Source organism: Capsicum annuum, chromosome 1, assembly GCF_002878395.1.
Source record: "Capsicum annuum cultivar UCD-10X-F1 chromosome 1, UCD10Xv1.1, whole genome shotgun sequence".
Classification (NCBI taxonomy): Eukaryota; Viridiplantae; Streptophyta; class Magnoliopsida; order Solanales; family Solanaceae; genus Capsicum; species Capsicum annuum.
In genome coordinates, this window is record NC_061111.1 from 162,276,811 (window position 1) to 162,292,401 (window position 15,591).

At 35.0% G+C, this 15,591-nt stretch overlaps 2 protein-coding genes across 3 annotated transcripts; one reads left to right on the forward strand and one right to left on the reverse strand.

The window, feature by feature from the left end:
• Positions 1 to 316: 316 nt before the first annotated feature.
• On the forward strand, positions 317 to 11,864 carry LOC107840887 (CTP synthase). 2 transcript variants are annotated; one of them, XM_016684831.2, is made up of 23 exons: positions 317 to 674; positions 2,737 to 2,816; positions 3,619 to 3,705; positions 3,812 to 3,862; positions 3,959 to 4,076; positions 4,201 to 4,257; positions 4,408 to 4,472; positions 4,573 to 4,656; positions 5,072 to 5,122; positions 5,214 to 5,276; positions 5,352 to 5,398; positions 5,657 to 5,726; positions 5,803 to 5,865; positions 6,188 to 6,277; positions 6,357 to 6,395; positions 7,046 to 7,195; positions 7,281 to 7,358; positions 7,468 to 7,553; positions 8,034 to 8,082; positions 8,158 to 8,238; positions 8,438 to 8,531; positions 9,374 to 9,486; positions 11,507 to 11,864. In XM_016684831.2, exons 1-22 carry the CDS (start codon positions 557 to 559, stop codon positions 9,439 to 9,441), a joined length of 1,689 nt encoding a protein of 562 aa, XP_016540317.2. In that variant the 5' UTR covers positions 317 to 556; the 3' UTR covers positions 9,442 to 9,486; positions 11,507 to 11,864. The 2 variants fall into 2 exon arrangements, with proteins under 2 accessions (XP_016540317.2, XP_016540325.2); XM_016684839.2 differs by lacking the exon at positions 317 to 674 and adding an exon at positions 2,999 to 3,149.
• Positions 11,865 to 12,549: 685 nt separating this feature from the next.
• LOC107840902 lies at positions 12,550 to 13,507 on the reverse strand. Its single transcript, XM_016684851.2, has one exon. It carries the CDS (start codon positions 13,321 to 13,323, stop codon positions 12,739 to 12,741), a length of 585 nt encoding a protein of 194 aa, XP_016540337.1. The 5' UTR covers positions 13,324 to 13,507; the 3' UTR covers positions 12,550 to 12,738.
• Between the last annotated feature and the right edge of the window lie 2,084 nt (positions 13,508 to 15,591).

The following is a 15,591-nucleotide window of genomic DNA, read 5'->3' on the forward strand; positions in this document are numbered from 1 at the left end:
AAATACAAGAACTTGAAGGAAAATAAAGAGGAGTTTTGGTCAAACAACTAGATGTTTACGATTAATTTGAGAGATTAACTAAATTACCCTAATTTAACAGTAAATATATTAGTGAAAATCATGATAGATCCCATATCATAATCATAAAACATATCCAAGATTATAATAATCCTAACTAACTATATCACAGGATAATCTAAATTTGACCAAGAGAACCCACTAAAGTTAAAACTTCCCTTTTAGTTTAACGTGAAAAATGAAGCACAAGTAAAAAGAAGTTGATTAGTATTATTAAAAGAAGAAAAGAGAGTATAGTAAAGGAAGCCCCTCAAATAGAGAGAGTACCGGTCCTTCCGTTATGAAAAAAGAAAAGAAAATGACTTGACCATAGACTTGTCTGCTTCTATATAAAGGTCGAGTCTCGATACCAACGAGTTACGCTTTTTTTATTAATAGCAGTTTTTCCCTCTCCCACATTTTCACAAACACTTGGCGTACAGTTTGTAAACTCCCTCCGTTTACCGAACGAACAACTCCGCCGGAACCCTAGTGGAGAATGAAGTACGTATTGGTAACTGGTGGTGTAGTGAGTGGTCTTGGCAAGGGCGTTACAGCAAGTAGCGTCGGCGTTGTTCTTAAAGCATGTGGCCTTCGTGTTACCTCTATCAAAATTGGTTCGTAGCCCCTCAAGAACTCTAACTAAAATTGAACTCTTTTTGTAAAATCACAAAATTTCAATGTCTACATATACTTTCTTGTTTTAATAGGCCGTTGTGGTCTCTGCGCATAACGGGAGCTTTTGTGCACCGGATGCTCTTTTTGTTCATTTTCGTTTTAACAAGTTTAAGCATATAGCCTGTTTTCCTTTCTGTGAACTTCTGTTCTTCAACTGTTTGTTTTCTGTGTTAGTGTCCCTTTAATCGTGTTTGTGTTCTCAAATGACTTTTGTTGTTGGAATCAAACTAATATCATTTGTACAAGCTAAATCTTCTAATTGATATTTTTTGACATAAGAAAAAGCTTAATTTAATTCATTAATTTTTCTCTTTATACAGAGGTTTGCTATGGAGCATGGTATTTATACTGGATACCTGTATGAATTAATTTTATCAAGTCCAATTAATTAATCAAATTTTTGAATTTAATTTGGATAGGAATCCAAAAAGATTTTAAGAATTTTAGCCTCCCACTGCCCTCCCCCCACCCAACCCAAACAAAAAAAAAAAAAAACATTCACACGGGCTTAGAAATAATTAGGTCTGAAATGATGGCTTTCATCACGTCAAGGTTGCTCCACCTCTGCGGGAAGAAATTTTGCTCTGGACTTTTTTTTCTTTTCTGGTGTGTTTTGTGTGGAGGAGGATGTTTTCATGGAAAGTGTTTCAGTAGAAGATGTCTTTGTATGGATCATTTTCCAAGTGTTTGATTGGTGTAGAAGTTTATGATAATTCTCCATGGGGTAGGGTAAAGGTAGGAGGATTAAGCTTTTGTGATATCTCAGTATTAAAAGGTCGATAATAATGTCTTTGGTGTGCCGGAAAATTTCTGCCTCATTTCCCTTGTTTGGCTGTAGTTTGAATTTGGTGATATGTGCAAAGAGAGAAGTTGGTAATATATGATAATTGTACGTGATGAACCGAACCAAACAAGAAGAAGAAGAGGACCAATCGTACAGGATATCTGATAAACTAGGAGGAGAGTATTTTGATATAGGATAAATTAAGATGAGAGTATTTTTGTATGTGTTTATTAAAATGATATGAAGTAATAGACTAATACTAAAGGAAAATGGCTCTGCCCATAAAGAGGAAAGTCATTTTTCTCCTTTTCTCGTGAAAATTATTTTTGTTGGATCAAGTATATTTCAGAATTCAAGGTATATTAAGACTGGATAGTGTTTTATCAAGGAAATTATTTTCTCTGAAAACAGTTTCTGTCATACCATACACACTTTTGGATTTTGATTGAAGCAACTGATGTGGCATAGAAATTGGGATCTTTCGAAAAGCAAATGAAAGAAATGTTTCCCTCCTTTGTTTTATAAATACTAAATATTATTCTTGGAAAAGTATTTTCCACAGTTCAGGGTAACTGAACGTAGGGATTAATTTCATCAAGGAAAGTATTTTCTCGGAAAACATTCTTCATCACACAAAATCCCCTATTTCCCCATATTTTATTTGCCTGCTTATCTGATTTGTTCTTTGGTTATGGTGAAGAATTAGTTCTTGTCATGAAGTTTGTGAATGCTTTATGTTGTCTGTACTCAATATTCACATTCTGTTCAAATTTATTTAGCACTAAAATTTTAGAAAAGAACAAAAAAGTTTCAAGTGTGTCGCATCCTGTGCATCCAGAACGTATATTGGTCTATTGGAAGCCTGCATTAACTTCTTATCTTGTTTATCATTCTCATTTACCTTTTATGTGTGATACCACTAAGCGGAACTTTTAAAGAACCAAGAATACCACAGAAGATGACGCATGTTTTATGGATTAAAAACTTCCTTGACCCTGGGAATATAAGAATTGAAGTATTTAGGCAGAGAAGACCAATCACAGAGACAAATTAAAAGAGAGGAGAGGTTTCCTTGTGGAGCTATTACATGCATTTCCCCCTTTAATGCCAAGATGATTATTCATGCATTTGCTTTGTTTTGCTGTTCTGCTGATAGATCTTGAGTTGATGACTGTTGTTTATCTCTGAATTACATCAAGACTTTTTCATCTTTGCAGATCCATATTTGAATACTGATGCTGGCACTATGTCCCCTTTTGAGCATGGGGAGGTTTTTGTGCTTGATGATGGTGGAGAGGTCTTCCCTTTCTTCTCCTCGTTTACACTGAAAAACTTTTTCAATTGCCTTCTTAAATTTGACTCTGTTGTGATGATCTTCATACAATTAGTTGGCATACTGAAAATTAAATTTGTTGAATATTCCTATTGTATGCTTTACTTTTTTGATATGTTTTACCTTATATGGCCTGCATCATGCAGGAGAGCCAGTACTTGATGGTTTACATTCTCTAATTTGATGAGTCCTCGTACAATTGGAACTCATAGGAACCAACTTGTTCTACATATAAGTAAATTGTTACCGGTACACCAAGGATTGCTGATATTTTTAAGATATACTTCTCAGGAAGAGGTGAGTATAAGATGCACATACATAACAATAAGCTTCAAATAATAGGGGAGAGATAGCATATAAAGATCCTTCACCTTCAACCATAAGGTTGATGACCAACCAAATTAAGTGGGAAAGAACACGGGGCTCCTGGGTATGGGTGTTGAGGGTGGAGTCAACCATATCGGAATAAAACAATGTTTCATGCTGATACACTTTTTTCTTTTATAAAAAGAACCTAAGGTTTGCTTATGTACTGTATTTACAAGATGGAGTTCACAATCTTAGGCATATACTGTTCTATTGTTCAAAATCAGGTTACGATAGATATCTAATGTTGCTTACTCTCTTTTAATGTCTTTAGTTTATGTGATAAAATTGTCTCCTATCAGAATATTGGTAATGCATTTGCATACAATAGATTCTTGTCTTTCTCTGAAGCTTCGAAGATGTGATTCTTATTCATTGCAATACTAATGTGCTTTAACAGGTTGATCTAGATTTGGGAAATTATGAACGCTTTTTGGATGTGACATTGACAAGGGACAATAATATTACCACTGGAAAGATATATCAGGTTCTTATAGATAAACATATACATGTAGACTCTGTCTCACATGGATCTATCCCTATCACCTGTGCAGGAATGAGATTTGCTTGACAGTTTTTTTTTTCCTTATTAGTCTGTCCTGGAGAAGGAAAGGAAAGGCGATTATCTTGGAAAAACTGTTCAGGTGATTTTATTTTCATTTGATATCATATATGGTGCATCACTGGAAGGAAACCTATTACTCAGCGGGATTGCTGTTTGTCTCCCTCTCTCTCTATAGGTGGTTCCCCACATCACTGATGCTATTAAGGATTGGATTGAGTCAGTATCTCTGATTCCTGTGGATGGGAAGGAGGGACCTGCAGATGTTTGTGTCATTGAATTGGGGGGGACTGTAGGTAAGTGATTCTATAAGGCAGGTGCACCTATTCTACTAAAAACACTGGGCCTCTTTCCCTTCTCTTTTGTTGTTTTGTGTCTTCTTTCTCTCTCTCAGTTAACTTCTTACATTATTTCTTTTAGGTGATATTGAATCGATGCCATTTATTGAGGCCTTACGACAGTTGTATTTCTCAGTTGGTAAGTAGGATTTGCTTTATGATGGAAAGATTATTAGCATATTATTCTCTACAATGAATGTCCTCTTATGATGTGTATTTATGTCTTCATTAGCTTCACTTTATTCACATTTCACCCTAATCCTGTAACTTTTTTTATTTTTCTCATCAGGGCAAGACAACTTTTGCCTCATTCATGTCAGTCTTATACCTGTATTAGGTGTCGTCGGTGAGCAAGTAATAGTCTATGAAACATATATGCCTGAACCATCTGAATGTTTTATACACGTTCTTTCTTTCCATCTACCACCTCACTGTGTTCTCCATGTGTCTGCAGAAAACAAAGCCTACACAACATAGTGTACGGGAACTAAGAGCATTAGGGTTAACTCCCCACTTTTTAGCTTGCCGATCTGCTCAGGTATATTATTTTCCCCTATGCTATAAATTCCTGCATTTTATATTTTCTAGAAGATATGAGTAGGTTTATTTAAACGTAGATCTTCCATTATAGTTGTGCAATATTCTAGTCTCCTAGTGTGATCTCAGAAGATGTAAAGATCTCACAATAGCCCCTCTGTACGTGTCCTTTTCCTTGCCCTTCTTTTGGCTTGTTCTCCACAGTTGTCAAATAGTGAGATGTGAACATCATACTAATATATTAACTAGGTTATCTCTGTGTATGTAGTAAATTAGTGTTGCTTAGAGGCATGAAAAGATGCTTCTTAGAGACGAGAAAATTTTGGAAAATTAATTTAGATCTTTAATTTTAGGATTTTCGTTTCAGTACTTCTCCATTTTGCTGATACTTTTGAGATATTTCAACTCTGTTGCAGCCCTTACTAGAGAGCACAAAACAGAAGCTTTCACAGTTTTGTCACGTTCCTGTAAGTTTAACTTGTGCGAGACATTTTTTGATTTTGCATATAAAATTGGAAGTTATTTTAATTTCTCCTGTTTTGATTTGCTTCCCTATAGGCGGCCAACATCCTAAATATCCATGATGTTCCAAACATTTGGCATATTCCTCTCTTGCTTCAGGTTCACCAACTGCTACACTTTGTCCTTTGCCATATATGATATAAATATTGCTTCTAAAATTACATATTTTAACAGAACCAAAATGCTCATAATGCCATTCTAAAGCAAATGGATTTAGTGAGGTAATAAATTACCTGCTTTCTGTTTCCCTTTAAGCAGTAATTTAGATTTAGAATGTGATTGTGCTCTTCCTATCTCATGTTTCCTTACTGTTCTTCTGAAATGGGAAAAATAGTTTTTAAACTTGGATAAATTCTGTAGGTCGTTTTCTCTTGTTTATGATTTTCTAGCACTATTTTGCTATTTAGGCTTAGTTCTAGTGGCTAATTGAAGATGAATGTTGCTCAATGTTTCCTCTGAAATTGTTTTTTGTGTGTCAGGGTTGCGAAACCTGTTGATTTAAGGGAGTGGACGAGAAGAGCTGAGACCTTTGACAACCTCACCAAATCTGTTAGTAGGACCTAAACAATGTAGGTGCTTTTAACGAATATGCACATTGTAATTGAATAACTACTTTTTTCTGCAGGTTAGAATTGCAATGGTTGGGAAGTATGTTGGGTTAACAGATTCTTACTTATCTGTAGTGAAGGTAACAATATGAAACTACATAGAACATGCACTATCTTTATTTAAGCTGTTATATTGTGTTTGGTATGCGTTTATTTCATTTGATCATGGTAGAATTTAGCTTTTGAGTTTAGCTTTGGTTTTTATTCGAAAGCAGCTTTTCCCATGGCAGTCTGCTAATTTGCCTGCTTTCTAATTTCGAAATAGAAGAAACATGCCTATCAGCAATTAACTGTTTATTCTTTATCTTCTATTGCTTCTTTCCATATTATGGGCATTTATCCATTGGCCATTTATGCTGTGATGTTGACTTTTCTGTTTCATATCTTTCTTCATATTTTTAGGCCCTTCTGCATGCATGCATTGCATGTTCATTTAAGCCATCCATCGACTGGATTGCAGCATCAGATCTTGAAGATGATAGTGCTCAATCGGTACTTAGATTTCTCTCTACTTTAGATTAGGCACTGTTATGAGTTTCAGATCGTAATTATCTTATCTTTTTTCTATCAGAACCCAGAAGCTTATGCAACAGCCTGGAAGACTCTAAAGGTAAACTTTGATCCATATCTAGTAGAAATAACTTATCTCATTTATCATTCTTGTTTGCTTCTTAAATATCAGTTCGCTCTTAGACATGAATTACGAAGACCACCCTTTCTAATTGAAGGGGAACTTTATTAAGTTTGATGATGGTCTCTTAACCTGTGCACTTTGTAGAGATGAATCATCTGTAAATGCAATAGTTCTTATTCTTTTTTTTTTCTCTTCTGGTGTATCATTTCGAGCGTGGTTATGGTTTTCCTATGTTATGTCTGCATGATTGCTCACTTGAGATGTGTTAAGTGTGCCACATTGGTTGAGGGAATGAACCGTTGTCTTCTTAAATAGTCTTGGAGAATCCTCACCTATAGCTTTTAGGGTTAAATAAAGCCCAATATTTATTTTCTTTACAAAATGCATGTGAATAAGCCACTAAGCCTTTTGGCAGTCTAGCTAACCATCTATGATCTGCCCCCTGAATGTGTTTTTCTTGTTATAATTATTAAGATCACAGAAATGTTTGGGCACGTTTTATGCTGCTGTGTACCATTTCTACTGATTTCATCAAAGAGGCTCAGCTATTATTGTGCAACTCATTTCTTGACAAAGTACTTTATAACTCATTTTACAAGCTATTAAGATGAAGCCAACCTTTACAGGGTGCAGCATGTGTCTTGGTTCCTGGTGGATTTGGTGATCGTGGGGTCAAGGGGATGATATTGGCTGCAAAGTATGCTAGGGAGAATAACGTACCATATCTCGGAATCTGTTTAGGGATGCAGATTTCTGTAATTGAGTTTGCCAGATCTGTGAGTTGATTCATTAGACGTCAAATTGGAATATCTTGTGTTAACCATCTCTTTTACGTGGCATAATCTCTTTTCAATTTTGCAGGTTTTGCATTTGGAGAAAGCAAATAGTGAAGAGTTTGACCCCCAGACACCGGACCTTGTTGTAATTTTCATGCCTGAGGTAGTTTGCTCTTTGTAATATTTCAAAGAAATGAATACGTGTTTTGTCACATTTATATATTTCTCTTTTTATGCTTTTCTGACATCATGGTTGATTTAAAAAATTGCAGGGGTCAAAAACACATATGGGAAGCACCATGAGGCTTGGATCTAGGAAAACATTGTTCCAAACTCCTGATTGTATCACGTCAAAGCTGTATGACTATATGCATCATTGTTCAGACACTTCTACTTTATCAAATGTCATTTATTCATCACAAGTTCATAACAGTGCCTTTGCCAAATACTTGATCGATTAGATTTCTATGGACTTTTAGGATTTGAAGTAAGTCTAGAATTGCCACTTTCCATGCATCATCTCTGTATCTGTTGCATAAGATATGATTTTATGGTAGGCTGGTTTGTGGGGTTGCTAATCAGAATAGTTCACGCGTATGCTCTTGTCAAAATACTAGCTTGCTCTCACTTACTTATCTAAGATTAGTTTAGATACAAGATTTAAGATGCTTTTTTTGCATCTCTATTGGCCTTTTCTTTGTTTTGCTCTCTAGTAATGGGTTGCATGTCCTTCGATGGCTTTCTAATATATCATTACCTGTCAAAGAAAAGGAAATGTTTCTTGTAAATTCTCATTGTGTTTTTCCTTATGCACGCTTAACATCTTTTCTCTTGACAGGTATAACAATTCTAAGTATGTGGATGAACGACATCGCCATAGATATGAGGTTAGCATAAGTTTACACTTGTTGCATTGATTATGATGTCATCCCCACGGAATAAAATGATGGTGTTTATTGCAGGTCAATCCCGAAGTTGTAGGCACTTTGGAAGAAGCTGGCCTGAGATTTGTGGGAAGGGATGAAAGTGGAAAACGAATGGAGGTTTGATTTTGGACTACAGGCTTTAAATTGTTATTGTCTTGGTGAAAACTATTGTTTACAATCATTTGGTTTAGACTTTGTTACAAGCTTTATTTCAAGTGACTATTGGTTCACGGTGTTTTAAGTTCATTGCTTTTCTTTTGTTGTTATTGCTTGTAGACTTTTCTCCCCTCTTCTCATCCTCTTATTCTTTATACAGATATTGGAGCTTCCTGGTCACCCATTTTATGTTGGTGTGCAATTTCATCCTGAATACAAGTCAAGGCCAGGGAGGCCTTCAGCTCCTTTTCTAGGTAGGAATTAGTTGGTTGAATTAGTTTTTAACATAAATTAACAATATAACCTGCAAAGATGCATATATATTATGCATATTGTGTTGCTTTTTAGTGTTTCTAGAATCATTTTCTGTGAATGGATTGTGTTAATGCAGCTAATTCAAAATAAAGTAGTTTATTTCAGATGGCAAAGTCATCATTGTAGCAGTTGCCCATAATGTTTTTGCAGTATTCTTTGCCCATAATATTTTTGCAGTATTCTTTTTTTTCATTGTTCGTGTTGATGGGATTACATCAGTATGATGTATGTGAAGATGTCAAACAGTGTGGGATAGACCTAAAATCAACATTGAAGGAAATTGTCGTGAAAGGCCTACAATTTCTTGTGATCAATGCAGACTTAAAAGATAGATCACAATGAAAGGAAAAGATTCATATACGTGATATCTACTTGTGGAGAGTAGGATTTAGTCTTGTTATAGTACATCTAATATTATTGTTGTTAGTTATTACTTTTATTATTTGTATATATTTAACTTATTTTCACATTTATTTTATTTGGGAGGATGAAGACATGGGTTGAGCTTAAATGGAGAAGTGAGATTCATATGGTCGACCTCAACTTGTTTGAAATTGAGGCTCAATTGCTAGAGATCTGCTTGTTTGGAAGGCTAGGAGTGGTGGAATGGAAAACTTACATTGTTTTTAGCTGAGGATGTTAGCATAATCACTGATATCATATGATTCTTTTAATCTTAGATATTATATGCAGTCCTACAGAGTTTACAACTTGTTTATGTTGATGCTTTGATCATTACCATCAGTAGAAGAAATAACTTATAAATATCATTGTACTGTAGGTCTTATCATGGCAGCAACAGGACAGTTAGAAGCTTACGTCCACACTCAGCAGAATGGAAGCATATAAGCAAAATATCAGCACTAGCCAGTTGGTTAACTTTTTTGTCACAAGGTACATAAAGTCTCAGAACATATTCCTATGTAAATGAAACACATGTTTTTGGGATATTGATGGAAAAAAGGGGCAAATAAAATTTGAAACTAGTGGTCTAGTGGGTCCAAGCAATGGTTTCCTGATTGATTCCTGTCAAATGCTTATTTAGTTGAACATTTTGTTTGCTCGGTATTGTTTCTTCAAGAGGATGTATAAACTTGACTTCAACTATCTGGATTCTTAAGATATGGTGTATTTACATGTAAAGTTTGAGTAAATTAGTCAATCCATGTCAATTTGAAGATTTTTACTTGATGTGTCATAGTTGCAGCTAGAAACAGGCTTGTGCAAAAAAATTGCAATTGTAGTAATGTGACTGTATTAGCGGGTGGTACTCCAAAGTACAGGCTGGAAAAACATAGTTTTATGATGTTTATGGCACTGTAGCATATCACAAGGAAAAAAAAGTAGGAATAAAATCAAAGAAAATCTTTACCCCGCATAACACCTCTGTTCAATTTTTGAGTGCTCTTTCCTTTTTTTTTAAGAGAAGGTAACATTTGTATATATTGACTAAACCAGTACGTAGGTTGTACTGAAAACCATATTTACCAAAAGAAAAAAAAAAGAAAAGAAAAGGGCAGCCCGGTGCACTAAAGGGTGCCCCACCACAAGGGTGTATTGTACGCAGCCTTACCTTGCATTTCTGCCAGAGGCTGTTTCCAAGGCTTGAACCCGTGACCTCCTGGTCACATGGTAGCAACTTTACCAGTTACTGCATCTTAACAAAAGCCTAGGATGTCAATAATTGACTCAGTATCCTCGTACATCTCTTTTCACCAGAAACAAAAAAGTCTGATACAGTTCAGTTTGATCTTCTGCAGATCACAGTTGTTCTCAAAAACTTTAGAATTTCTTTCTTTCCAAATTGTCCACCATCTGCATGCTCCTGCCTCCTCCCAACTATCGAGTAAATGAGTGATTTTGTTAGGCATGATCCAAGCAATACTCCTGAGATTAACAAGAATCCTCCATGGTTGAGTTGTTATCCTGCACCGTAAAAACCTATGGCTGACTGTCTCAACTTCTTCCCCTCACATGTAGCATCTTGAACGAAGAGAAAATTCTCTCCTCTTGAGATTTTTCTTCAGTCAAGACTGCTTCTCTTGCCAGTAGCCAAGTGAAACACACCACTTTTAAGGGAATTTTAGTTTCGATGGCCATTGTATTGTCTGCCGAGTGCTGACTGCCTTGGTTCAAAAACTTATATGCCGAACTCACCCTAAAGATGCCTTTGTTGTCCTTGTTCCGCCATAATCTGTCTGCGTCGTCCTTTGTACCTTTAAAATCATCCAACACACTGAAGAATTCAATCACAGTATCAATTTCCCAATCATTGAAGTTTCTCCTAAACTGAATGTTCCATCCTTGATCAGTCCAGCTGTCAGCTTGATTTTTATGTTGCTGCACTGGCAAACCATACATCTCAGTAAATAGAACCTTACTCTTATGGACAGCCACAAACTTGCATCATAGGGTGTAAATACCTCCTTTGTCATCCACTTGTTCTCCTCGCCGTATTTTGCTTTGATAATTTTCCCCTGTAAGCTTGTGGTTCTTGAGAGTATCTCCAAAGCTATTTCAACCTGAGAGCCTATCTCTCTGCATCTTTGATGATCTTCCCAACCGCAATACTTTGTGCTTGGGGGGTCTAAAGTTGATTTCTTTTGTTGATAGTGTGTCTCGACATTTTTATATTTGAATTTTCCTAGTTCCTTCTCAAAATTACCATTCCAACAGTTCAGACAACAGTACTTGTGTCGGGGGGAGTTTCTAAAGCTTATAATTTTTTTGATGAGCATTTGTTTGTTCCTACATGTTAGAAAGTTTCTTGGTTTCCCTTCAGGCTGGAATAGAAAAATATGAATGATCTCTCTATTAATCTAATAAAAGATGAAACTTGTGTTGTATCAGCGGAGTTGACAACTGCTTCAATTTCCTTTCAGTAATTTAATCTACTACGTGATTTTGATTGCAGGAAATCTGATTTTGTGGTGCAATTTTCCAAGTTCTCTTAAGCTTGTCGTGAGGTAAATTTGGACGTGCTGCACATATTCTACCTGTTGACCCAAAGCCCCCTCGAGTATGAAGCTGCGTGGTGTGGCTGTCAATCACTTGGAAGTGATTTTGCTGATACCAATCTTCTTGTTACTCGTCAACTTTTGTTGACCTAATTTGAAGATATAGTTTGAGTGCATTAGTTCTCTACTGCATTCGAACGTCCCCTCATTATCCTGTCTTTTTTCTTCAACATTAAGAATTGTTTAGAAGGATGTCAGTGCTTTATACATTTGCTGCTCATTCAGACTCAATGGAAACCTGATTATGTTGTGAAATGGTGTCGTCTTCTTTTATCAATGATCCAATGAGTCACTGAAGTTGGTAAACTGATTGCATTGGTGCCAGAAGCTTAGTAAACATGAAAACATATGCGAGTGTAAAAGCCCTTATAGGATCGATCGTTTCCAACAGTGATTATGTCTGCAGCGTGGAATTCAGTTCGGTTGCATTTTTATCCCCAATAAAAGATTGCCAGGACATGGGTTTCTATTTGAACTTCTGTAAAGAAATACTCCCTCCGGATCACTTTCCTTGACGTTCTTAAGAAAATAGGTAGTCCAAAATAGTTGCCATCCTTAAAGGTCTAAGATATAATCGAGTACATTCTTCTTATTTTGTCCTTAGTTAAAATAATGAACATTGACTAATTAGGCATAGAAGGCTCAAGTGAAGAGCACATACGTAGACTCTAGTATTATGACTGTTTATATAATTTTGTTTTTTTTAATCTACTTCGGAAGTGAATAAATACCAAGAGAAGTATTCTAAATGAATATCAGCTGGATACAGAACTGAAAATTTGGGTGGGTGGGAATTGGTTGGTGCTATAGTTGTAGGTTGCTCATACGAGTTCCAGCTCTGAGTTGCCAACATGATTGCCTCCCATGGACAAAACTTTACCCTTGTATGTAAACTGTCGTTAACATTTGTATTATCAGTGTCAGAGGTAACGCGGAATTGTTCTGGAAAGAAAACTTTGATACTTTTATTTCGCATTTTGGAGTGGAATACCTCATCTATCTACAAAAATGCCGCAAGGCTTGCTATACAGAAAGAATACTAGCGCAGGATTTGAATACAAGAAAGAGTGAATTCGTAGAATGTCATTAGTGAAAGGGGACTGCAGCTCTCTTCCATCAACTTGCACCTTTAATTAGCGAGCGTCTCATGGTATTGTAAATGTGATATTTGTCTTTGTAGCTTTATTTGCTCATAGAACTTAGCAATGAACTCCTCTGCCTTCGTATCAATAGCTTCATCGCCAGCACCAACAATGATCTCCTCGGACATCTCACAGCTTACATACTCTTCCTCTTGACAGCATTCACCCTCGGTATTCAAAAAGCTCTTCCTAGGAGCATCATCATTATTATTATCAGGGTACATTTCATCGTCTTTCTCATAATTGTCAAAGTCAAAATCAAAATCGACTTGAGGTTTGATGCATGGAATGTTTGGCATCTTGAAACGCAAGGAAGCAGGGCGATGCATCTTAACATGAAAGATAGGAGTGTCATCAAAGGAAAACTCGCGCTCCCCATAATGCAGTGCCCCGTAGTGATCATTGGTATGACGGAGGCTTTTAATATATTTAGGAAGCAACCGGAGATCTACGAGGTGCTTGTTCTTGAAAATGCCACCTTTTCTCGCCCATAACAATGCTAAGCGGAGAACATTCCAAGTTCTACGAGCAACCACCGATCTTTTCCTCTGCATTTTCGACTTTTCTTGCATGTTTGCAGCTGTTTTTTAAGAGTAGAAGATAACTAGCAATGATATTTTTAGATATCAGTGGTAAAAGAAAGAGAAACTGAGAAAGTATTGCACTTTTTGGTTGGAAAATCTCTTTCGCCTTTTGCTATGTGATGTTTATGAATAATAAAGAGCTTTTAAAGTGGTTGTGTGGAGAGAGGCAGAAATTATTATGCTATATATATAACATAGAATGCACAGCTAAGAGGTATGTGAAATGAGAGCGAACTCAAAGTAACGCGGTTTGCATGGAAATAAGAAATTGTAAAGTAAAGAAATGAGAATGAATAATTTGTTAGGGGGACCCAAAGTGACCAAGTCCAACTCCTAAAGCCAAGGCTGGCATAGGTAAGTGTCAGTTGTTCTGTGGGCGGTGCAAACTGGTGGTGGGGCACACGCCTTGTACGCTGCGTAAAAACAAAAACCTTATTAGTTCTCTTTGTCCATCTCTACATATTTCTTCGTCCATCTCTATATTCAATATACTAAAAATAATTATAATTTTATATGTAATTTATCCTTGTAATTAGATAGCATACATTTTCTATGTTTAAATAACTTACAATTAATAAAGATAATATTATAAAATTATTCTTTTATTTATTATTTTTAAATAGCATGCCATGTAAAGATGGACACATGGAGTAACACTATAATATAATTTAAGTAAAAAAAATTTATGATTTAATTAATACTATATGTTTTTGTATTTTTTGGGTGAAATCTATATTCTCATACTCTCTCAATCTCAAATTGGGATGACAAATTAATTAAGAAAAATAACTAATAACATAGCTAGTTTATCATAATGCCCATATTAAATGATGTTTGCATTTTAATTTAAAGAAAAAATAATTAATGCAAAGGGTAAAACATGAAAAAATTTTTTGTCTCTTCTTGATTAATGAAAAAAGACAAGTAAAATGAAAAATTAAATTAGGAAATTTAGGACGAATAATTTGGGACTGAGGAAGTATTAATTTACCTGATTTATAATTTGTTAAATATTTGATGTCCATGTACAAATCAGTGTACTGTAGACGAATCAACAGTATTCGGGGAGAGAGTTTGGCAGCATGGGATAGGTATTTTCCAAGGATTTTTGTTTCTGTTTTCTCATTTAGTAGTATTGGTATTAGAATTAGATTAATTTAAATTTATATTAGAACCTATTTAAGAAATGTGCTTTCTACTAAAAAATTTTCATATGCACCAGCACCACATTCTTCGGTGGTTTTCATACTTTAATTCTCATACATATCCTTCTTTTCTGGATTTCTACTTCTATGATTTTATTAAACTTTTAATTGCTGCCACTATATACTTACTATTATGATTATTATATTCGTTGATGGTATGGGTGGACTATGTAATTTTGATTAAAATTATTATATTTCAACAATAACAATAATATAGTAAGTATATTTCCACCAAGTGGAGTCTAGGAAGGGTAAATGTACGCATTTCATACCATTAGGTGAGATAGAGAGGTTGTTCCGATAGACCCCCGATTCAAGATAAAACAATCTAAACAAGAAAATGTAAAAGGATAAGATAAAATAGAAATTACCGCACTCAATAATATCATAGACAAGATTCACTAAGTAATATAACAAATGATACAACATTTAGAATAATACTAACCTTCTACCCTAATTCGTTTCTTCCACAACCTCCAATTTAAGGTCATGTTCTCGGTAAGCTGAAGTTGCTCCATGTCATGTCTAATCACCTTCCTCCAATATTTTTTCGGTCTACCTTTATCCATCCCTAGCCAACCTCTTTCACCTCCGTACTTCATTCAATTATATATAACAACAGAAGTAATAAAGAGAATAAAAACAGATATTTGTCAGCTCAAATTTAAAATTTATGAGTTTAAAGATTTCATGTGTTAATGAGTTCTAAATTAATTACGAGGTTAAGTACTCTAATCTTTTTTAAGTCACTAAGTTTTAAATTATAAGGTTGAGTATTATAACTTATAGTTCTTAGTGACTTAAAAAAGATTAGACTACTCAACCTTAATTAATTTAGAATTCATTAACATACACATAAAATTTTTAAATTCATAAATTTTAAATTTGAGTTAGTAAATTTCTGTTTTTATTCATTTTATTACTCCTGTTATATATAACCGAATGAAAGTGAATCTCAAACTCATATTTAATTCCTCAAAAACTTGAATAAAAAATACAAATATACATTTTACAGGTTATGATAAAAAATGTCCTATATATTTTCATCAAG